Here is a 24,883-nt window from a genome sequence, read left to right as displayed (position 1 = left end):
GCTTCCAGGTTAAACTGCGTACATTTTTACTGTACTGAGCTTTCGACATTCTCTCTGTTGTCTTCTGTAAAGTTTCCGGGGTCTCAGTCTCCTGAGCTCACAGATGTCTTCACCACACTGTGCACTACATTATTGAATGGACTGCTGAATTGAGCTACAAGAAAGAGGTGGATATACAAAGTGAGAACCGATCCTAAAAGATATTGAGGGTGGATAACTAGAGGACAGCAACCAAGCAAGGAGATGCTTGGAGAGATCCCTTGCTTTCTCTCGCCAATTTCTTACGCCTTTTTCTGACAAGACTTTTTTTTTGCTTCCAACCATTTCTTTTTGGACGGCCTCTTCTATTTTTTCCTATTTCTTCCTCAGTATTGTTTTATCAATTCGATTCTTTAGCATTCGTATAATGTGACCAAGCCACCTCGCTTTTTGGGCTCGTAAATTTGCCGAAATTGCTGGTTTTCCATATATTTTCATTATTTCTTTATTGGTTCGTCTTCTCCAAATATCCTCTGTCGTCTTCCAATATCTCTACTTTCTTTGCTTTCTGCTGATTCATAATCCACGCTTCACTGGCAAATATCACTGTGGGTCGGATTCCTGTCTCGTAGCCTCGAAGTTTAGCTGTTCTTGGCACATTTTTTGCTTTCAATAATGCATTTAGTGACCTTATCGCTCTGCTTCCCATTATTAATCTTTTGTCTATCTTTTTTTCTTCTTTTCCTGTGTTCGTTATGGTTACTCCTAAGTATTCATCTTTTTCAAACTGAAACTTTTTCAAAAATATAGACAGTCTCTGCTCCTTTCATTTTGATATATTTGTTATTATTTGTTACGTCTCCTCTCATTTCCATATATTGCGTTTTTATTTGGTTTAGTATTAATCCTTATCTTTTCGCTTCTTCTTAAAATTTCTGGAAAACTTTTTCTAAATGTTTTTTTGTTCTCGTTAGCTTCAGCTTCCCTGCTGTTGAAAATAGTCCTGTTTGTGCTTATATTTGATTTTCTTACGATTAAAACCTCTGTTCACTGTGAACTGTCTTGAAAAGCTTCCTTCCATTGTTACTTATTTATTCTGTTCCTAAGCGTCATTCTCACTAGCTTTATAAACTTTTCTGGTATTTCTGATGTTCTCATGGGCTCATATAGCTTCGTTCGATTTAGGGAGTCATATGCTTGTTTAAAATCGATAAATAGCATATGTAATCCTAAGTTTTGTTCCCTAGCTATTATTTTGAATTAATTTTAACTTACTTATTTGATCAATAGCTGTTCTTCCTGGTTTAAAACCTCCCTCTTATTCTCCAACCACTTTGTTGTCATATTTTATTATTCTTTTTCTAATAATTTTTGCAAGTATTTTATAGACTACTTCTAATAGTGCTATACCTCTATAATTTTTGCACTCCGTTTTGTCTACTTTTTTATAGATAGGACAAATAAAAGCGATATTCCATTGTTTCGGCATTTCTTTCTTGCGCCAAATTCTTAGTATTAAGTAAAATATCCTTTCCTTCGATCTTTCGCTACTTTACTTAAAAATCTCAGCTGAGATACCACTTCCTCTTGCACTTTTGTTATTTTTTAGGTGTCTTATTATTTCTTTGATTTCATTTCAAGTTGGTTCCTCGCCCGTCTCTTCTTCATCTTCTTGCCAATTCTCATTTCATTCAAGTTCCTTTTGTTAGTCTGTATTTAATGGAATTTCGAAATATTCCGCCCATCTGTTTAATTTTTCTGTTGTTTCACCTAGAAGTAGGCCTTCTTAGTTTATGCAATACTGTGAATTATTCTTTGTCGTTTCTCTGGATTTCTTAACTTTTTGGTAAAAATTTTTTACCTATACACGGTTCACAATTTGTTGATAGCTCACTACAAGTTTAACCCTAATTAGAAAACTGAAATACAGAGAGGATAGGTAATAGGATATAATAGTAAAAACCAACCTAAAACTGACGGTTTAAGACGTTTTCGACTAACCCACCTTATATCTGAAGGAATACAATACCTTATAATCCTATTACGGGGGTATTTTGAATGGTTAGAAATGAACGACCAGTGTCGTAGAGTATATGATTGAAACATTTATTTGAACTAAATAAATATATTTTTTAAATTGTACTTATGTAAATTGTATTTTTTAATAAAACTTATTTATTTTATTCAAAAATAAAAAGTTTCTTGCCATTTGTAAAAGATACATTTATTTAATTAAGGAAAAAGGCGCCAAATGTCGCCTGGCAAAATTTCCAATGTGTTTTAAATGTATCCATTATTTTCGAATCCGGAGAAAACTAATAAATATTTTTGAAAAATTTAAACGCAGAATGAAAGATTACATTATTACTCAGGGCAGAAAGTCCCTGAAAACTTCTACAATGTTTATTTTAATATGTTATGTAACAGGGGTGAAAATAAAAGAGAAAATATAGTATAATTTTTAATTGAAAATATTTCTAAAAAATATTTCATTCTGCCTTTAAATTTTTCAAAAATGCTTTTTAGTTTTCTCAGGATTTGAAAAAAAATGGATACATTTAAAACACATTGAAGATTTTGACAGGCGACATTTTGCGCCTTTCCCCTTTAATACCTTACGATTACAACTACTATTACTTACCTTATATAATTACGATTAGAAAACTATTCAAATTCAAAATAAATAGGATCAACTTCGGAATCCGAGTCGTCTTGAGGGTTAATAATTAGGTTAATAATCTCTACGGTCGCATCAATTATGTTATGAAGATCCCACATTTTTTGTTCTTTTTCTATTACATGTCTTACTGCATCTTTCCAGTTTTGTTTTGTAATATGTTATAAAGACTCGTATAACAATTCACGTACAGCTTGTATTTTATATGACGTATTTTTTCTAGCCACATAACTTTTCATTTGTGCCCAAATGAGTTCAATTAGATTTATTTCGCAGTGGCAGGGTGGAAGTCTAAAGACTGTGATGTTTCGCCTTTCCGCCATTTTGTCAACTACGTATTTCTTGAACTTAGATTTGTGTTGCCGGGCAATTTTTAAAAGTTCTGCTTTTACCATTCCATCTTCGTAAGGCAGATACTTATTCCGCAGCCAGTCAAAAATATCCTGTTTCTTCCACGCATTCGTTAGAAGTCTTTCTACTAGTCGTGAATGATAAGGTGCATTATCTAATACTATAATTGAATTTGGTGGTATGTGTTCAATCATTTGCTCAAAATACTCTTCGAAAACATCAGCTGTCATCTCCTCGTGATAGTCTTTTGTGCTTTTGGAATGAAATTCCAACAAACCATGCTTAACAAATCCTTTTTCACTGCCAATGTGAGAAATTATTAATCTACTGCCTTTACCAGAAGGTGGGGAGATACCAGTAGACCAACCTTCCATAAAGGCTTGCCTGGAGCTTAATATGTTTTTATCTGACCAAATTTTTTTTAGAGTATGACCTGAGTTTACCCACGTTTCATCCTGGTAGAAGATGGGCCTTTCTTTAGCCCGGAATTTTCGTATGAATCTTAGATAATTTCTTCTCCAACATCATCTTCTCCTCCCGGTCGATCAAAAGTGATTTTTGGTCTGATTTCTCCCACCGGAAATATAATTCTTTTAAAACTTGCCACAATTTAGTTCGTCCGATATGAGGCAAATCCGGGTCGTCTCTAACTTCTTGTAAAATTTTGTTTAGGTTTGGTATTTCTTTTTTGAAAAAAAATCCATGAATTTTCCTTCGAAAAATTTTTTGGGCAAATTCATCAATTTCAATAGGCTTTTTCCCTTTCTTTAAGTTTTCGTTTGTGTTTGGGTTAGCTATACCGTGTTTTTTTCTTTCTGATAGGAACCTATATAAAGTTGACTCTCCTACGCCAGTCATTTTGGCACAACTTTCGACTATGTTGCAAACAGTGTTTGTGGGATTCTGAGAAACCAGAGCATCGTGAACATTCAGGACAATAGTCTTCTCTCTTGGTGAATAGACAGACTTACTGACTGTACGCAACAGTACCGGTGTAAAACATGATGATGAAGCCATCACAAACAATCCAACAAAACGAGCACGAGCGAAAGGTACGTATATGTTCGTAGGTATATGGAATAAACATCACTCACGCACTGCATATAATTCGCAAAAGAAATATTCGAGACGCTAATTACTGCCGTAGACGCGGAAACACCGACGAGCCGTAAATTACATGCGATCAAAAACGTACTAACAAAAAAATTGTTTTCGTTCGTAATAACTTCACCCTTTCAAGTTAAGTTTCGAATATAATTATATTATTGTTCTGAAGCTATTTTCTTGTGGCATTTTAAATTAATTACTATTTAACTGGGAATAAGCCACAATTAAAGGTTAAAATACGTTTATTGACGTTTCAATTTCCACTTCGGAAATCGTTCTCAAAATACAAACATTAGTAAATTAAACAAATTTTGTTTTTGTTACTTAGTGAAAAATTCTTCTATTAATTTAATTTTATCTGACTCATCTATATTGACAATTCAGACATACATTATACATTTTAAAGTAGACGACTTTAAAATGATATTGCCAATATTGTTGAGTTGCGTTCCTGGGACGACTTTACTTATAAGATAGTTCATTCGATTACATGAAATCAACTTTAACTTGAGAATATCCGTCAGAAAAGATCATAACATGTAATTCGTCTTTAAAAAGACAAATACATGCCATGATGACAGTAAAATTCTCTTGTTAGTGATTCCATAGTAAATTATGAGGGAAAAACCAGGAAAAAAACCTCATAATACTATCCCGACATGGTAAGTATTTGATCTTGCATTTATTTTACCTTCAATAAATACCAAATTCCGATTTTATATGTTTGTTATTTAAAAAATATAAATGATGTATTCTCCATATGTTACTGACTTACCAATACTGGTATTTTCTTTTTAATAACTTCCTCTTTCAATATGGGTAACCAGATCCTACTACATTCTGCCGAGGAATTCGCGACACAATTGGTCTCATTTAGCATAATTAGAGCCGCTTCTTTGATTTTTCTCTTTTTACCATCCGTTTCTTTTAGGACTATATTTGAATCATTCCATTGAACCCTATGTTCATTATCCCATGCATGTTTACATATTTGAGATCTATCAAATTCTCTATTTTTAATATAGGATTAATGTTCACTTATTCTAACATTTAATGGCCTTGATGTTTCACCTAAATAAAACTGATCGCATTCACAAGGTATTTTATAAATTTGTTTAATTTACTAATGTTTGTATTTTGAGAACGATTTCCGAAGTGGAAATTAAAACGTCAATAAACGTATTTTAACCTTTAATTGTGGCTTATTCCCAGTTAAATAGTAATTAATAATTATATTATTAAAAATCAGGGGAATTCCATCTTAATTATCTTGCAACGAATAGTACATTCGGATATGAATTCCAGGTTTTCTAGTAAAGTGATTAAACGCGAAGATTAGTATTGAAATATCCAAAGAGATAAGGTATTCTTATTTACAAAATTGTTAAAGGTTAAATTCTTATTTTTATTAATATAATATAATAACCAACATTAGTCGTGAAAGTTTTAATTGTTTTTTTGCTAAATATATTAGTATTAAAATATTATCAATATTATATATAACAGTATTAAAACATTATATTATTATTTAATGAATAAACACCTTAGGAACGCCTATGATTTACGACCGTTTTATGAGTTTGAGGCATATTTCGTGCTCTCAACAACTTGTGAACAGAGAATATATGTTTATGTGGGCTTCTTCTGTGTTTTTCAATTGCTTTTCTAGCTGTTCCCATTTTTTTCTGCAAATTCTTTTCACTTTCCTTCTTCTTGCCACATAGTTTTCGATAGCACTTTGGGTATTTTCTTTATCTCTTTGTAGTTTTGCCCTGTTTATTCTTGCCAAAGCATTCCTACATTTCTTCATCGAATCAGTACGGTCCAGTACGAACCTTCAACGATCAGTAGGAAGACCACGAAAACGACGGAACGACAACTTACTGGAGGCACATTGAAAAACAGACAGAGTCATGTCTATATAAAAATAAAAAGAAAAAGAAGAAGAATAAGAAGAAAATCATTTCCGTAGTGGAAATCAAATCGTTTAACAGCAATAAAAAATGTAACTTTTACAAACAATTGTGGCTTAATACCATATAAACATAATATAACTTATAATTCTCCTTATTGAAAAAAGGTGGCCTTCAAAAAAGTTGTTTTTGAGCGTACTCTTTTAAAATAAAGCAATTTTGACGTCGCTATAAAACATTAATGAAAACCTTGTTACCAGCGAAAATATATCTTACACACATAACGTATGTTTAAATAATTAAACCAACAAGTCGTGTCATATTTTATCAATTTTTAATTAATACAAAATGAAAACAATTTCCTCCACTTAGTAATTTAAAAAATGGGATAGTTTATATTTTTTACTGGTACACATCCGGTAATCTCGTTTAATAAAATGCTAATGGGTATGTAATAAGCATTTTCCGATAATTTTATCGATAAATTGATTTAATGTTGTCAATTATTGAAGTTCCACGACACAATGTGACAGTTTCGTAGCAAGAGTAGATCACTTTCTTTTAAATAATTATTATTGTGTTTTCTCTTAAAAGTATATAAAGTTTTACCAGATGAAGTAGTAAAATATTGTTAATTTATTCGTTTTTTTGCAAAAGTTCTTGATTAAAAATTGTAGATTGTAATTATTATCAATAAAAAAATTATTAATATACGAGTATGAAGACATAACAAAATGTACGAGGCATGTTTTTTAAGTAAGTACCATTTTGCGATTCCGCCGCCGCAGCTCTACGGTCGGCGTTCCGCGCATGAGCGCTGGTTACCTACATCTCTTGTCTACGCACTGACGCCATTACAGTCTGATTCTTCATTGTATACTTGTTTACTCCAGTGTTTAAGATGCCTCCAACAATTGTGAGTCACGCTGATTGTGAAGTACGGGCTGTTATACGATTTCTTAGTGCTAAAGACGTAAAACCGATCGATATTCATCGTGAGATCGTTGAAGTTTACGGACAAAACATTATGAGTGATGGAATGGTAAGGAAATGGGTGAGAGCATTTAAAGATGGCCGCACAAATGTGCATGATGAAGAACGGAGTGGGTGTCCTTCGGTCGTTAATGAAAATTTGGTGCAGAAAGTGGACGAAAAAGTGAGAGAAAACAGACGCTTTACAATTTCATCATTGTCCGACTGCTTTTCTCAGTATTCTCGTAGTGTTTTGTATCGCATTGTTACCGAGAACTTGAATTACGGGAAATTGTGTTCACGTTGGGTTCCAAAAATGTTGACGGATTTGCACAAAACCCAACGTTTAGGCAGTGCATTGACTTTCCTTGAGCGGTACCACAGTGAAGGTGAAGATTTTTTAGACCAAATTGTTACTGGTGACGAAACGTGGGTGGCCTACGTCACACCAGAATCGAAACAACAATCCATGGAATGGCGACATTCACCATCATCCAAAAGAGTGAAGTTTAAGCAAACAATTTCTGCCCGGAAAATCATGTGCACAGTTTTTTGGGACAGAAAAGGAGTATTGCTAGTGGAGTTTCTGCCTCGTAATGAGACAATCAATGCAGCGTCTTATTGTGAGACATTGAAAAATCTGCGTCGTGCAATCCAGAACAAAAGACGTGGCAAGTTGAGTAAGGGTATCGTTTTGCTGCATGACAATGCTCGTCCACATGTGGCTAATCAGACCAAAGATCTCATCAAATCATTTAAATGGGAAACTCTAGATCATCCTCCATACAGCCCTGATCTGGCGCCCAGCGACTACCATTTGTTCCAGCACTTGAAGAAACACCTGGGCGGTCAGCGTCTTCAAGACGATAACGAAGTCAAAACATTTGTGATGCAGTGGTTAACAAGAATTTTATCAGGAGGGTATTCAAAAACTGGTGCCACGTTATGACAAGTGCCTCAATATTCACGGAAATTATGTAGAAAAGTAGATTAAGGTACAGGCTTTCATGTAAAAAGAAAATTATTGCCATATCTTTGCACGTCTTTTTTTAATTCCAAAACGGTACTTACTTAAAAAACACGCCTCGTACTTAGAGCTGGCTATACTTAGGAACAATGAAATCATTATCTGTTGTATCAATTCCAATGTTGAATGGATTGCATATGTTAATTCATTTCTAAACTAATAAAAGAAAGTAAAAATATAATTCATTTCATTTTTAAATAAAAAGAAGGAAAGACTTTCTTATATATAATCTGTTTAAATAGTAATTTTTGACTATCGATTTCCAGCACTACAATTTTCTGCTCATCGTCAGGCGCGAATAAAGTTATTTAACAGCTAAAAGAATATTCGTATTTCATAGGGGGCTAAGCACAGTTGAAGCTCTTATTACAAAAGTATTGCGAATTTCGTAAAAACATAGGTAGGGCAGAGGCTGGTCAGTGGCCACCTTTCGAGTAAATTCAAGATAACTTTAATATAAATCATAATATATTAATGAGTATCAACTTAAACAACGTCGAAGCACTTGGTAAATTAAAAATGTACTCAGTAATCCCAAAAAAATACAGGTTATGCAGGAGTAACTAATTTTGTGTTTTCAAAAAATGTGGCCACTGTACCAAACTAGGATGATACAGTGGCCACAAAGGTAAGGTACAGTGGTCATTACTTGCAATTCTTATATTTTTATTTATAATATTCATAAAAAAAGAAAAGTAATATTAAACTTTAACAAATATTATAAGATCATAAATCCGCTTTAAAAGTAAACAAATTTGCTGTTCGTTGTGTTGCTCCAGCACTTTTTGGTTGGGTTAAAATGAGTTCAACATCTTTTGTAATTGTGGCAGAATCTGTAACTGTAGAAAATGAAAACTGTATTCCGTGACGCCTTAGAAAATTTACATTGTATTCTTGACCAGAAGAAAAAACTTCTGTAACTTGCGCAACATAAAATTTTGAAGTTTTCTTTGTTTGAAACCTCACGAGAACAAATGAATTCACTTCCACCATTCGTGAGGATATGTATTCGTCAGAAATTTCATCTACTTCTGAAAATAGACTAACATCGGAATCCATAACATCAGACAATTCAATGTCACTGTTACTGTCATCACTGGGTATGCTTTTATTTTTCTTTGCATTACTCCTATTCGACTTGTTTGAACTATCAATTTTTCTTTTACTGTTGTCTTAGCTCTCTTCACTCTACTTTGCCTTGATATTCTTTCTGCTGTTTCCGCTTCTATTCTTTTATAAATTGGTGTATCAGTTAAAATTTCAGTAGTCTTCTTTTTCCTTTGTTTTTTTAATGGCAATAAGGTAGCTTTAGAGTATGGTTGCAGTAATACAGGGGAAATAAATCGATTTTTGGGTGTGTCCTTGGAAATTGTCATCGCTTCATAAGAAACAGTTTTCTTTTCGGGTGTTATTTCCGATGGATGTTTCTGATTTGTTTCTGGTATTTTATCTGGAAAAGTTTATGTTGAAGGGAACTAAATGTCCATTTGTGGTATATCGCTAACATTTGAATTATTTGGTTGTTGTTCTTCTTGATGTATGTTTGGCATGTCTGTTACGGTTGAAGCCATAAAATCATCGTCATTAAAAATGTTATCATTGAATGGAAATACCCCAGTAGCCTTAAAAGCTGATACCACATTTTTGGGATAGAAAGCAAGTGGATAATCGTCGCTCAAAATCTCTGCTATGTCGTAAATTGTTATCCTCTTTCCAGAATTTTTCAATAACCAATTTTGACAACCATGTGAGTAATATTTCTTCAGAGGTCCAAATACAGCTTTATCTAGTGGCTGAAGGCGATGACTAGTATGTGACGTCACAGTCAACAAGATTATATTATTTTCTTTTGCAAATTTAATAGATGCTAAAGAAACATCGCTCTTATGGTTATCCATGATTAGTAAAATGGGAGATTCCGTTGTAGGATTAGGATGTTTGACAAAATGTATCGTCCACTGTTCAAATAATTCTGCTGTCATCCATCCAGATGGTGCAACACACCCCTGGGAGCCTGGAGGTGCATTTTTAACCATATAATCTTTACTTTTTGGCTAGTACTTTTCCTGTATCTTGCACAGTTGTTCATATTTTGTGCATATTTTTCAAAATCTTCTTAAGATTACAAAAAAAATTTGCAACGACTGGTTGATTAAACCCCATTGCCCTACCTAGTGAAGTTGCTTCTGCTGATCGTAATGATAATTCTAAATTTCGTTTTATAAAACTTGTAAACCAAAACTTGCCTGCCATCTTGATTTCTTTCCACGAAGTTGGTATTTTTTTTTCTGTTAGCAATTGCCAAAATGATAAGCTAGTTGTCTGGCACCTTTCGGATTGAGACCATGATGAAGCTTGGTCATCGTCTGTAAATAATTACTCAGTTCTTTTTCCTCGGTTGGAGAAAAAATTTGATTGATACCATAATTTGGGGTCAATCTTGGAGCTCCCTCAAGAACATCTGAAGTCTAATCTATATTATTTTTATTTTCGTTGCACTTTTTAAAATGTCTCCTAACCGTAGTGCGTGGAATGTCGTATTTTAAAGCAGCAGCCTTTTGTGATAGTCCACCGTCCCAAACATCATAAATCGCTTTTCTCGTATTTTCATCTGTAGTTTTTCCAATACTGGGATTTTTTGGTATTTTCCGTGGCATATTACTATCTGAAATTCCTGCATAAGTGTGTGACCACTGCACCAAAAGCTCATTGTTTAGGAGGCATAACCTAAAATCTACTACTTTGAAGATAGATCATAATTTGCATCACCTACAAGTTGTGAATATTATACTGTATACCACAAAACATACAGAACATTTAATATGAATATTATTATTGGTTGAAAAGATGTTTAAACTTACCTGCTACTTCTACACAATACACCTCTCAACAGGTTCGTATACAAAATGGTTCTGGAAACGATGGTGCAGCATTGTAAGCGACTACTGTGACTAAAATTGTTAGCGTTTGTACTAGATGGCGCGTCTGTATCAATCAAGAATATGTAGCTGTCAATTGATGAAAGTAAAGTTAAAAAACTTGAAACCCTAGAATTGTAAATATAAAAAGTTCAATGTTTTTGAATAGAAAAAACAGAACTACGTCACAGAACAGAGGTATGTAAAGAATACAGGTAAACTTTAATGTCTGAAGAAAAAATAGAATTCTTATCAATGATATGAAGGTTTAGCAACTATTAATAAATTACTTATATTTAATTTTTGGTAACATACTATAACCACGTCATTTCAAGAAGAAATGAAATAAAAACGGTTACCAAGGTACTGTCTAGGGGAAGGGGAAAATTTGTAAATCTTTGATGTTTGTGTTGTGGATTGAATGATACATGATATATCTGCATGGGTTGGTTGGTTTTCTGTAGCTTTAGTTACATATCCTACATCCTTGTTTGTGATTAATACATTTAGAAATGTTAGTGAGTTATCATTTTTTTCCCTAGTAAATTTGATTGTTCTCTTTCAAAGATGTGGAGACGTGAATTGTGATATATATGTCTGTTTTGTTAATTATTAGAAAGCGTTTGATAGAATAAAACATGAAGAACTGATGAAAATATTAAATCCAATTGGTCTAGACAGCAGAGATCGCCGTATAATAAACAATATCTATTACGAACAAACTGCAGCTGTTAGCAGTTGGGGATCAGTTAACAGACGACATAAAGATAAAAAGAGGTGTGCGACAGGGATGTATATCGTCCCCATTATTGTTCAATACATATTCAGAGCACATTATGAACCTAGCGCTAACGGACATAGACAAGGGAATACTTATAAACGGAGAACGATTGAACAACATAAGATAAGCTGATGATACTGTCATTTTTGCAGACAGTCTTAAAGGTCTGCAGACACTTATCTCCAGGGTGGCAGAAGTAAGTAGCAGGTTTGCGCTTGATTTTAACATAAAAAAAACCAAATACATGGTTATAAGCAAAAATAGGATACCACCTGGTCAATTACTAGTTAACCAACAACCTATAACACAAATCACCAACTTTTGTTATTTGGGTGCAAACTTAAATCAACAGTGGGACCAATCGACGGAAATTAAGATAAGGATCGAGAAGGCAAGATCAGCCTTCGTCAAAATGAAAAAAATCTTTAACAGCCACGATATAAAATTGGAAATAAAAGTTTGTTTACTAAAATGCTACGTATTCTCCGTTCTTTTATATGGCGTGGAGTCATGGACCTTAACTGAAGCATCACTGAAGAGACTCGAAGCATTTGAAATGTGGTGCTATAGACGCATGTTGAGGATTTCTTGGATAGACAGAGTTACCAACGAAGAAGTACTACATAGAATGGATAAAGGGCGCGAACTAGTCATAACCATAAAACGTCGCAAACTAGAATACCTGGGCCATATAATGCGCAATGAACAACGATACAACCTACTTCGGACCATACTTCAAGGTAAAGTGCATGGGAAAAGAGGTCCAGGGCGAAGAAGAATATCCTAGCTGCATAACCTGCGAAAATGGTTTAACTTAACCACTACCGGACTTTTCAGGGCAGCAGTCAACAAAGTCAGAATAGCCATGTTAGTGTCCAACATCCGTAATGGATAGGCACCATAAGAAGAAGACAATTTGATTGATTTTTGTTTACATTTGATAACTATCAAAAATTTGTATTACTTTTGTAGTACTTCTGGTCCATGAGTGCACATGGAGAACAGATCATCCACATAGCTTCACTATACAGTAAGTATTTAAAAATGATCTACCATGGTTAATCCAAAATATTGTTTATAAAAATCGTTATCTAATTGAAAAAAGATGTTGTCAAAGTGGTTAAAATGTGTAACAATTCGTCTCACATTAGCTTTGTGCTGTGTTATATATGTTTAAAACTTAAAGGATTCTTCGAAAAAAAATGAAAAAGACAGTCAAGATTTGATTTTACGTACAAAGCGTCTATGTATCTGTTTATACGTATTTCGCCTTAATAAGGCTCATCAGAACAGCTATTCATAGGCGTTCTCAACGTAAAAAATAAATATTTCCTGTCTTTAAGAAGCAACACTAAAATGGCTTCGAAACGGACGCAATAGCGACATCTGATAATAAATCCGTAAAATAGTTTCGAAGCACAATTCAGATTTCTGCCTTAATCTGAGCCTTCTAAAAATTGCAAGGCAAAGCAGACGTTGATAAAGATGTTAATAGAGACATGGGGAATCTAAAATTTGCATTCCACGACATGTCTCCTAAACTAAGCAGAAATCATTAGCGAATTGGTTTCTTGTACTTATACAGAGTAGATCCGAATAAAATGAAAAAGACAGTCAAGATTTGATTTCATGTACAAAGCGTCTATGTATCTGTTTATACGTATTTCGCCTTAATAAGGCTCATCAGAACAGCTATTCATAGGCGTTCTCAACGTGAAAAATAAATCTTTCCTGTCTTTAAGAAGCAACACTAAAATGGCTTCGAAACGGACGCAATAGCGACATCTGATAATAAATCCGTAAAATATTTTCGAAACACAATTCTTCGAAAGTTGATGCAATGAAAAAAATTTTTACAGAATAATATTCCACGTGTTATACACCTTTTGTCATATTGTCAATGACAACTAAATGTTACTTGATCTAAATTTTTTTTATATTTCTCCAATCGCATTCAGCTCTTTTGCGATATTGGTACCAGTATGTGAGCCAGCAAATGGTTTCATCGCTAAAACGTTATGTTCAAGAATAACCTATGGAGATATCCAGTGCCCAGTAAAACCTAAAAAGCACTAATCATTGTATACAAGGTACATCTTTTGCCGAATATCGTATCGACGAATATTCGGCGCTTCCGCCAAGAGCGCAGCCGAATATTCGGTGTTCAGTATTCGGACAAGTGACTGTAATCGGTATCTTTACTTTTTATCGAATATTACAGCGAGATCTTTAAAATGTTGAGTAGTTTTACGCTGGTAATTTTGTTTTTGTAAAACCAATTTAAAAACATATACTTATATTTAAGTTTAAATGATTGTTTGACGCCTGTGAAAAAGGTGATCGAGATTATGTTAAAGTATTTGGCTGTCAAGGAAAAATGTTAATCCTAAGATACATTTTTAGGTGATCTAACTACACTAATTATAATATGCTTAAAATGTGTTTTTTTCACTCATGGAATTGCCGCACTAACTCGTGATGTCAAGTGTTTCTTACATTCGTGAAAATAAGTACCACTATACGCATTTGTTGCAGAAATTACTATATTCATTAATTAAGTAGCCGAAGAATGTAAAACGTTTACGCTAGTTCATATTCGCCTATTACCTTTCAACAATATTTCAGATAATGTATTTAAATTTAATAATTTTTAACAATTTTGTATTAGTAAACTTATATTAAATGTGCATAATACCATATATTTTCCACGTAGCCAACCGGTGTAACTCTAATACTTACAGTAATAACCACTCATAAATAACAAAGTATGCATTTATGTTTCCAGCAGAATTCCTTTCGTCTGGGAAACTCTTATCTTGTAAAAATCTTGAATCTAGCGGTCAATAATATACAGAAGATTGCTGATGAAATGGAAACTGAAATTAAAAAAATTACATTACTAATTGCTGTTAAAATAGGCATCATTCAGATAATTAACATAATATTTTTGCTGCCAAATGTATATAAGGTGTAAATAGCGAAATTTATCTTATTACAGTTGTTGTTTAATAAAGAATTTATTTATAATTATTAAAAAAGTTACATAAATGACTTAATACACGAACTATGCTTTTATGAACGTTAATGAATTTTTTATCAGAGGAAAGGAAAATCTTCGTAAGCACCATCCGATCCATTCCGGGTGGTTTTGTGTGATTTATTTCCACCACACACACAAAAATTTTTGTAGAATCCCAGCTCCGAGTGACAAGTGTGTTCCAATGGAACAGTGGGACCCATATGTCCGAAGATCAAACCGATCATACTTCGTAATGGAATGGTACCTATCTGACCGCCCAAGCTATAACCAACCACGCCTCCCCATCGCAGGACATAACGAGTGGGGAGGCTTTGTACGGAAAGTTACTTTGGATGTCCTGGGTAATGGGACATTTCTCCCTATGAATAACTTAAGTTAATTGTTACATGACTTTGAACTTTTTAAAATGTGAGTCATCGACAGAAGTCGGTGATTCCCGACCGAATTGTGTGTGCTCGGTCATTGGCCGCCGAATTGGCAAAATAATTTTTGTTCTCCTCGCTGGCTCAGCGCCCGAAAGGTCTGGCCATCGAGCCCATGTTTGTCGGTACGTGACTTCGATACTCAGGTTCAAGAGATTTTTCCTTTTGACCCTCCTGAAGGGTCTTCTTTTTCTTTTAGTGCCACTCCTATCGGAGATTGGATATCATTATCATTTACTGATGTTTTAAATAATTCGTTAGTGGTACAGCCAAACCACTCGCTTAAATTTCTCATCCAGGACATTCTTCTACGGCCTGGATTTTTTCCTGAAGGGTATTAGGTGCCTAAAGGGCCTTTTCTATCTAAATGAGAGGCTATGGATACAGCGGGGCAATGACGAGACTGATCTCTTCATGTTTGGGCAAACAGAGCTTAAGAGTTTAAATAGACTTGTCCTGTCTCAGTCCTTGTCCAACCTCAGAAACCCGGAGGCAGGAGTACCATAGGGAGCAGTGCTGTCACCACTACTGCATATAATATACACCATCGATATTCCAAGATCACCTGGAGCTCTACTCAGTCTTTATGCCGACGACACAGCGATAGCGGCCAAATATAAAAATGTAGATATAGCAGTAAACAACCTGCAAACAGCGCCAGCGTTAGACAACATCGAAGAATGGAGTAAACAATGAAAAATCGTCATAAACTTCAAAAAATGCAAAAGGTGCTCTTCAAAAAGAGACATAAACAGACAGAGGAACAATTGACAGTGCAAAATAATCCCAAGCAAAGTTTAATACCTAAAAGTAAAGAGGGAGAGTAATGGACAAAGGATTAACCTTCAAAAAACACGTAGACGCCACAGTACAAAAAGCCAACATGGAAAAAGCGTCAATGAGAGAACTCAAAGGTAGCAATACAGAATCAAAAGAAGAAATCAAAACAAAAATTTGCGGAGCTGGAAAACCACTTAATATGGGACGCAATATGGGACATATTGCGAGAGGTAATGAGATATGATGTATTTCATCGATGGAAGTACAAGCGTCCGAAGCAACCAATGCTGGATTAAACTATCAATGCAAACAGTCACTACCACCGTGTTGGCCCACTAATACAATGTTTCTTTCAGGTCATCCTACAAAAAAAATATACAAAAAACATAAAAAATGGCTTCGGCCATCAAAAAAAATATAAAAAACTACTAACAAAAACCGGTGTCACTAAGTCTCTTAAAAAATTAACAAAAACCAAAAAAAAATGGTCACGTAAGGCAGAGCAGAGAACCAGCGAGATGCAAAATAGAAATTGATAACATCAGTATTGAACAAGTAATAGAAATAAAATACCTGGGAATTGCACTGTCCAGCTATGGAAACCTAGACAAAAAAAGTGAGAGAGCAAGTACAAAAAGCAAATAGACTGGCAGGATGCCTTAATAACACTATATGAGGAATTCTACAAAAATTCGCACCATAACTGGAGCCAAATATGGTGATATTGCAATTTGCTGCCCGTACCCCGCAGTAACAATTTTTTTCTGTAGGTTGATACCAAAAAACATGTTTTCAGGTGCGAGCCTCAAAAAAAAGGCAAATTTAAGTTTTTTCCAACAAAAAACTGATTTGTTCGCTAAAGCTATTTCATTCTTCTAGCGATCTGTCTCGAAAAACGAGTGAAAGAGACTTCTATATTTGGAGCACATGTACATATCAGGTACCAATCTCTTCGTCTTGGTCTCCAGAAGGAACTCTGACCCTTTGAAGAGCCAAGAAACACCTGCTCAAAGCGTGGCAAGCGGTTATTCAGTCACTAAAATCGACGTTTTTTTTTCATTTTTTCGCGATTTTACCCGAAAATAGATTAAAAGATACCTCTATAGTTGGAGCACACATACATATTAGGTACCATAGTTCATCTTGGTCCCCAGAATGAGTTCTGACCCTTTAAAGAACCAAAAAAAAAAGCTCAAAGTGTGGCAAACGGTTATTCAGTCCCTAAAATCGACGGTTTTTTTCATTTTTTCGCGATTTTACCCGAAAATAGATTAAAAATACCTCTATAGTTGGAGCACACGTACATATCAGGTACCAATCGCTTCGTCTTGGTCCCCAGAAGGAACTCTGACCCTTTGAAGAGCCAAGAAACACCTGCTCAAAGCGTAGCAAGCGGTTATTCAGTCACTAAAATCGACGTTTTTTTTTTCATTTTTTCGCGATTTTACCGGAAAATCAAGTTAAAATTACTTGTATAAGTGAGGTACATCAACCTATCGGGAGCTGGTGACTTGATCCTCAGTATGTAGCCTGATACACTCATCAAATTATAGATAGTAAATTATAATATAGCTGAAAACCTTCACACATTAATTTATTGTGTTTTTAGTAAGAAAATACGATTCCATTTTTTTTCTTCTTTTTTTTATACCAAACTTTTTTTTTGTTAGTATGAGTATTAGAACGAGATAAAAGTTAGTCAAGTAAAATAAAAATAAATACATAGAATACAATACATCAAAAATATTCTAAATTTTATAAATATATTTATTCTTCATTAATTAAACACTATAAAAAAGAACTTGGCATATAATATTAAATAATCTTTTTATTATTTTTTGACTTTACCTGAACAAAAAGGAAATATTTTTCTAATAATTTATCGACCAAATAACATTTTCTAAATGCAAAACATCTTTAAAAATCAATGCGTATTGAAATAAATTTGACTTTCCTATTTAGTGACATTATTTTCATTCAAGCTTTATTATAACTTAAAGGGCTCTTCTTTACCGACTGAACCGATCGCGATCGAGTTTTAGATGTGAAGGTTTTTAGCTATATTACAATTTACTATCTATAATTTGATGACGGATCAGGCTACATACTGAGGATCAAGTCACCAGCTTCCGATAAGTAGATTTTAGGGACTGAATAACTGCTTGCCAAGCTTTGAGCAGGTGTTTCTTGGTTCTTCAAAGGGACAGAATTCATTCTGGGGATCAAGACGAAGCGATTGGTACCTAATATGTGTGTGTGCTCCAACTATAGAGATATCTTTTAATCTATTTTCGGATAAAATCGCGAAAAAATGAAAAAAATGTCGATTTTAGGGACTGAATAACCGTTTGCCACGCTTTGACCTTTTTTTTTGGTTCTTCAAAGGGTCAGAGTTTATTCTGGGGACCAAGACGAAGCGATTGGTACCTAATATGTATGTGTGCTTCATTTATAGAGGTATCTTTCAATCTATTTTCGGGTAAAATCGCGAAAAAATGAAAAAAAAACGTCGATTTTAGTGACTGAATAACCGCTTGCCACTCTTTCAGCAGGTGTTTCTTGGCTCTTCAAAGGATCAGAGTTCCTTCTGGAGACCAAGATAAAGCGATTGGTATCTGATATGTACGTGTGCTCCAAGTATAGAAGTCTTTTTCACTCGTTTTTCGAGGCAGATCGCTAGAAGAATGAAATAGCTTTAGCGAACAAATCAGTTTTTTGTTGGAAAAAACTTTAATTTGCCTTTTTTTTGAGGCTCGCACCTGAAAACATGTTTTTTGGTATCAACCTACAGAAAAAAATTGTTACTGCGTGGTACGGTAGCAAATTGCAATATCACCATATTTGGCTCTAGTTAAGGTGCGAATTTTTGTAGAATTCCTCATATGGCGAAAAAAACACAATAATACTGAGATGAGGTCAAGAATTTATAAAACCAGTGTAAGACCAATAATGAGTACTGAGAAGAACTACAGGAAATACGCTGAGAGATCGAAAGAGGAGTGAAGATAGAAGAAAATGTAACGTACAGTGTATAAATTAATGCACACAAAATAGAAAAAAGTCACCAATAAGAAAAAGAAGTATCGGACGACCGCGCAAAAGATGGAGCGGCAACCTTTAATAGAGGTATTTTTCCGAGAATGAACAAGCAGAATTGCTTATATTATAAAGAGGAAGAAGAAGAAGAAGAATCGTTACAGCCTCATTCCATTTAGATGGTATCGACTTTTTTCGTAAGCATAAAAGCTTTTGGAAATATTCTTTCCATCTCTTCATTATTGTCTCTTGTAGTGTCAATGCGTCCTGGGCAACAAACTGAAAGAGGACAGTAGGAGCAACCAAAAACTATTCTATAAAGGTATCAATGATCTATGAGGAATAATAAAAACAAATAAGTAACGTCGATAAATGACGAGATAGGAAAGGTAAGGGTTTATAAATACCTAAGTCACGAGATCCGCATAGGAAAATATAATCAAATCGCTTAGCGTCTCCGTCGTAAAATACTGACTTGAAAAATTAAACCATGTATTTAAATCGTTAGACTTTCCAATATGTCTAAAATAAAAGCTTTTATTTAATGTGTGCTGCCAGTGTTGACTTACTGAGCGCAAACGGTGACAATGACAAGGAGAATAGTGCAAAAAATCCGTGTCGCTTAAAGGGCGATGGTACGTGCTGTGTTGGGAGTTTTTCTACGAGACAAGATCCAAGAAAACAAGGTTTCTCCCTTGTTTAATGAGTTCTCCCGGTCTCCAAACCGCCAGCTAAACGAAGATCGAGAGTAGCTGATGTCTACCGAACTAGAGGTCATCAACCGACGTGGTGGACTGACGATCTAAAACGTCACCAGAATAACTGGACGCAAGAGGCATAAAATTAAAACAGATTGAAAATTATGAGTGAGATGCATTTCCAGCAGTGGAAAAACAAATAATAAATAATGGTTCTGGATATCCACCTTAAAGTTTTGCTGATACTGTAAATTGCTCAAATTGGACAGAATATATTCAGTTGTTTTGACTCTCGTACATTTAATGTAAGTCAAAAGATACACATACACGTTAAGACAGAAAGCAAAAATTGCTTTATAAAATATCCAATTCCCCTATTTTTGCTTGATTAAGTAACATTGGCGATGTACTATCGTATTTAATGACTATATAGTTTCCTAATATACAATATAAGTATGTTAAAAAAATACTTTATTTACATTTCTTGTATCGAGAAAGTCTGAAAATATTCACATTTTCTTTAACAACCGTTAAGAACGTTCTTCAAATTTGCTAAACATATCCCAACGGACTTTAACTCAAGAAATAAACGTTTAACTTCTTCCATTTATTTAAATTGACGGTAAAATATGTCTTGAACTAAAATACAGGGATAATTAAACGTTTCCGTTAACGTTTAATGAAAGTATTCGCTGGTTTCTACTTAATATTGACGATCTGATTTTCCTGTCCTGAATAATTTGTTTTTCTTGAGAACATAAGGATTTATAGACATCAAATCGAAATTTACACATCCTTTCTAGTAGATAAATAAAAGTTTTGCCATATATAGTAAGAATCAAGTAAAGGTAAGTTAACAATCTTGTCGTCAATATTAATTAGAGTTACATATTTGATTTGTTTAATTTGGTCTATGTTAAATCTATGTGAGTATATTTTACTTTCACATATTTATTGCAATTTTTCTTTGTGTGCCATATCAGAATCGGAATTACATCCAATTAGGCGTTCAGTATAGGACAGACTACATGATTTTCTACATAATATGATACAATTACTATATGTTTTTCGTATTTGGGTTCAATTGTAACAAAACAGTTAAGAAAACTAGATTCTTATGAAGTAGTTGCAAAACACTGGTATATTTTGTGTCTCGAAGGCACCATTGCTCAGTTGTTGTATATGATAGACGGGGTCGTTTAGGACGGTCTCTGTTTCTTGTCCTATATTAATGTGTGTATAAAATTGTTGTTATTCATGTCTGCACGAAAAGGAAGTCGTTCTGTAAATTTCACAAAAAGAGAAACTTTTACTTATTGAGGAAGTATCAAAATATAAATCAATTACAGAAACCAATGAAAACTGGAAGTTTTACATGAAGAGAAAGATCGATAAGGACAAAGAAGAGAGAGGAAAGGCCAATATTAAAAGATATATTAACCCACTCCCTGCCACGATCCCCATTTGGGAATCAAGTTGTTTTTTTTGTATTAGTTGGCAGCAAATATCATAAATTTTAAGGCTTTGTGTCAACTACAGTACTTCTATTTAGATAGTGAGTGGAAGAATTTTACTTATTGTGCATAATTTTTCGAATAAACAAAGCACAAAGTTTACATAATGGCACATCATCGGCAATTGATATTTCTCTGTGTGACCCAGTTCTAACCACTACGTTAACATGGGACGTTCTACCCTACTTATATGGTAGTGACCACTACCCCATTATAATTTCTTTAACGCATCAGAAAACCACAAATATCGAATCGCCTATCTCAAAGTGGAATATTAAAAATGCTGATTGGACTAACTTTACCAAACAGATCGAACAAGACATTAACCAAACCAACTTTACATCATCAAACGACATTGACAAGTTTTTAAGTACATTTTTACAAACCATCACAGCAGCCGCAGAGACGTAACGTATGGTCCTAAAGTTTTGGGAAAAATTTCACCTGGTCTGATTGAGAAGCAAAATGCATTTAACAAAGAAAGCCATGGAAGAAGGTGTTTATAATATGGTTGGGAGAATGTCGAAACGAGATATTGTTAATATTTATCGAGATCAAAACATAAGCAAATCGACAATTTATCGCACAATCAGAGAATGTGAAGAAGGGATACCATGTGTTAACTTGCGTAAAAGTGGCCGACCGCGGATTTTGAACCATATAAGAGAGGCAAGCTGAAGCAGCTAAGAACAAAATTGGGGTCTCACAGCGAAAACTGGCCAGAAGATTTCATGTTGGAAAGGCTACAGTATACAGGACACTATCGAGTAACAATATTATCTACCGGAAGAGAAAGAAAGCTCTAAAATACACAGAGGATCAATTAGAGAGAATTCCGAGATGTTACCGCGCGTTAAGGCGAGTGCATTTCGTCAACAAGTTGATTGTGATGGACGATGAAAAATATTTTACTTTGTCCAACTCTGAGATGAAGGGTAACGATGGGTTTTACACGAACGATTACGAAAGTGTACCTGATGAAATAAAATTCAAAAATAAGAAAAAATTTGAGGACAAAATTTTTGTATGGTGTGCAATTTCTGAGGCTGGCTTTATCTCACAGCCCTACATTGGTGTTGTTCGAGGCGAAGTCTTAAACGCAAATATTTATATTCAAAGATGTCTCTTTAAATTGCTTCAGTTTGTGAACACACATCATGCAAATAATCAAATAGTCTTTTGGCCAGATCTTGCTTCATGTCATTAGGCGAGGATCACAAGGGACTGGCACGAATTACGATTACGATTACCTTTGTACCGAAAGCAGACAATCCCCCCAACCTACCTCAGGCTCGTCCAATTGAAGAGTTCTGGGCAATATTAAGTCGGAAAGTCTATAATAACGGATGGGAAGCACAAAATCAGGAACAGTTAAGACGCCGCATATATACAAAAATTAGAGAAATTGACGCCGAGGTCGTCCAAAGGATGATGCAACGTATCAGGGGAATTATTAGGCAAATCGAAAATAATGGTCCCTTGTCTGTCATTTGAATTTTGATTTATAATAAGGATAGTTAAGTTAAATTGTTGAATAATTTAATAAAAATATAAGATTATTGTGGTCAGAGTTATATGCTTTAGAAATTTTTCCCAAAACTTTAGGACCATACGTTATGTAAGAAAAACAAAAATTTTAAAGAAACATAAACCTCTTCCGTGGTGGACACCTGAATGCAGCCAAGCTACAAGAGCATATAAGAAAGCTTTCAATGGACTAAAGCATCATAAAAGAGACGAAAACATAACGGACTACAAAAAACGAACAGCTGAGGCAAGATACATTCTAAAAAAGAATAGAAAAGAATCCTGGAAAAAATTCATCCCATCTCTAAATACCTCTTCAAGCATAAGTACAGTTTGGAAAAACGTAAGGAAAATCTCTGGCAAAGGCCAACCATATAAGATTTCTTTTCTAGCAAAAAAATAACAAAATAATTAGTGATAGAAAAGAAATCGTAGATATGTTAGCAGACCAATACGAATTAAATGCCAGTGATGAAAATTACACTGATAATTTTAAAATACATAAAAACAACGTAGAAAAAAACATATTGGGATTCGACGGACATGAGATTCACAACCTTAACGTTCCTTTTTCCTTCATAAAACTTGCTGAAGCCTTAAACTCTTCCAAAGATTCAAGCCCAGGACCAGACGGTATCCCCTAGCGTTTCTACTACATCTACCAGACAATGGGAAAAATTTATTACTTGACCTTTATAATTTTATCTGGAGTAACCAGGTTTTCCCATTAACATGGTCCGAAGCAATAGTACCATAGTGAATCATCTATAACCATGCAACAAGAGGAAGCTGCTGTTCCATGTGCTTCTATAATGATGACCAATGAGCAATTTCAAAGTTTAATGACCCAAGTTTCTATCCAAAATCAAGCCCAAATATCTACTAAAAGTGGAAACTTCAAATTGTTCATCCTGATTTTCTGGCAATAAAAATGAAGATGTGAAAACATTTATAAATGCCATTATGAATTTTAAAGACTGTGTTAACATTTCAGATGAAAATGCAATAAAAGGTTTGCCGATGTTATAAGATCATCACGCTGCAACTTTGTGGCAAGGTATTTAATCCGCAATCCTTAGTTGGGATATTTTAAAGGCTTTAAGCCACTCTTATGGTTTAACCATGACACCATATAAAATTTTTAAAAAACTATTTTCCCGTGAGCAAGGTGAAAGAGAACCAATACATATTTTTGTTAATTCTTGTCGTGCTGTCATTGCTAGGTTGCCAAAACCATCTGAGCTACAACCTGTAAACTACTATGTACTGTATAATTTTCACTTGTAAAGCTTTTTCAATAAATTGAAAAATTTTACCATAAATATTCTCATACTAATTGATTTACCATTTATGTATATCTAAAAACTGTATGACATCGAATCTAAGAAACACATTGTAATAACAGCTGTTTGATACTTTTAATTAAACAATTGCAAACAACAATAGAGAGAGATTTGTACATCAATGGAAAATAATTAAATATTATGTACATATCAGAAATATTTTAATTACACTGAGGTCGATTGTATTGTTTATTATTTTTATTAAAAGGAAAGGTTTTGCATTATTTGTACCCATAGGCATTATTAATTTGATCTTGACACATAACCTCACCTTTAGTAAAAACAATGTATTCGGGATTGACTTGCGATGGCCTGCATTTTTATATGCTACAACAACTGACAAAGAGGAAACCCTAATTGGAAATTTTTACGGAACACCTGAACTATTTGAACTGCAAAACTCGTGCATATTGATAGGAAACTTTCTTGATTTAATAATATGTTTTAGAATCTGTCTGCTCCCATAACTCTACTAGGTGTTTTGGTTAGTCAACAAGCAAAGATTACATGTCAAATATACCATCTAGTAGATTATTATTATTAATAGCTAATATTTTTAATGTCTTATCTAATGGCACATTTCTAAATAAACTAGGTATGAAGTTATGTCAATAGTATCATGAGATTTTTTCCTGGTTTTTTCTTATGATTTACTAGGGAATCACTAACAGGAGATTGTATTGTCATCATTGCATGTTATGAGCTATTCCAACGCATTTTGCAAGGTAAAATTAAAGGAAAAAGGATATGAGGTCCGAATCGTTTTATAATGCCCCTTTGTCCGCTTCTTGTCGATCG

The 24,883-nt window shown here is 34.1% G+C and overlaps 1 protein-coding gene across 1 annotated transcript; it reads right to left on the bottom strand.

The window, feature by feature from the left end:
- Nucleotides 1-9,501: 9,501 nt before the first annotated feature.
- LOC140444233 (uncharacterized) lies at nucleotides 9,502-10,062 on the bottom strand. The gene has a single exon (XM_072535981.1). The coding sequence runs from the start codon at nucleotides 10,060-10,062 to the stop codon at nucleotides 9,502-9,504; it is 561 nt and encodes a 186-aa protein (XP_072392082.1).
- Between the last annotated feature and the right edge of the window lie 14,821 nt (nucleotides 10,063-24,883).

The sequence above is a fragment of the Diabrotica undecimpunctata genome, chromosome 6, assembly GCF_040954645.1.
Source record: "Diabrotica undecimpunctata isolate CICGRU chromosome 6, icDiaUnde3, whole genome shotgun sequence".
Classification (NCBI taxonomy): Eukaryota; Metazoa; Arthropoda; class Insecta; order Coleoptera; family Chrysomelidae; genus Diabrotica; species Diabrotica undecimpunctata.
This window is presented reverse-complemented; position numbering and strand designations above follow the sequence as displayed.

Bases quoted from the DNA above. Each gene is read 5' to 3' on its own strand.
- LOC140444233 (XM_072535981.1), bottom strand. From the start codon at position 10,062: ATGGTTAAAAATGCACCTCCAGGCTCCCAGGGGTGTGTTGCACCATCT.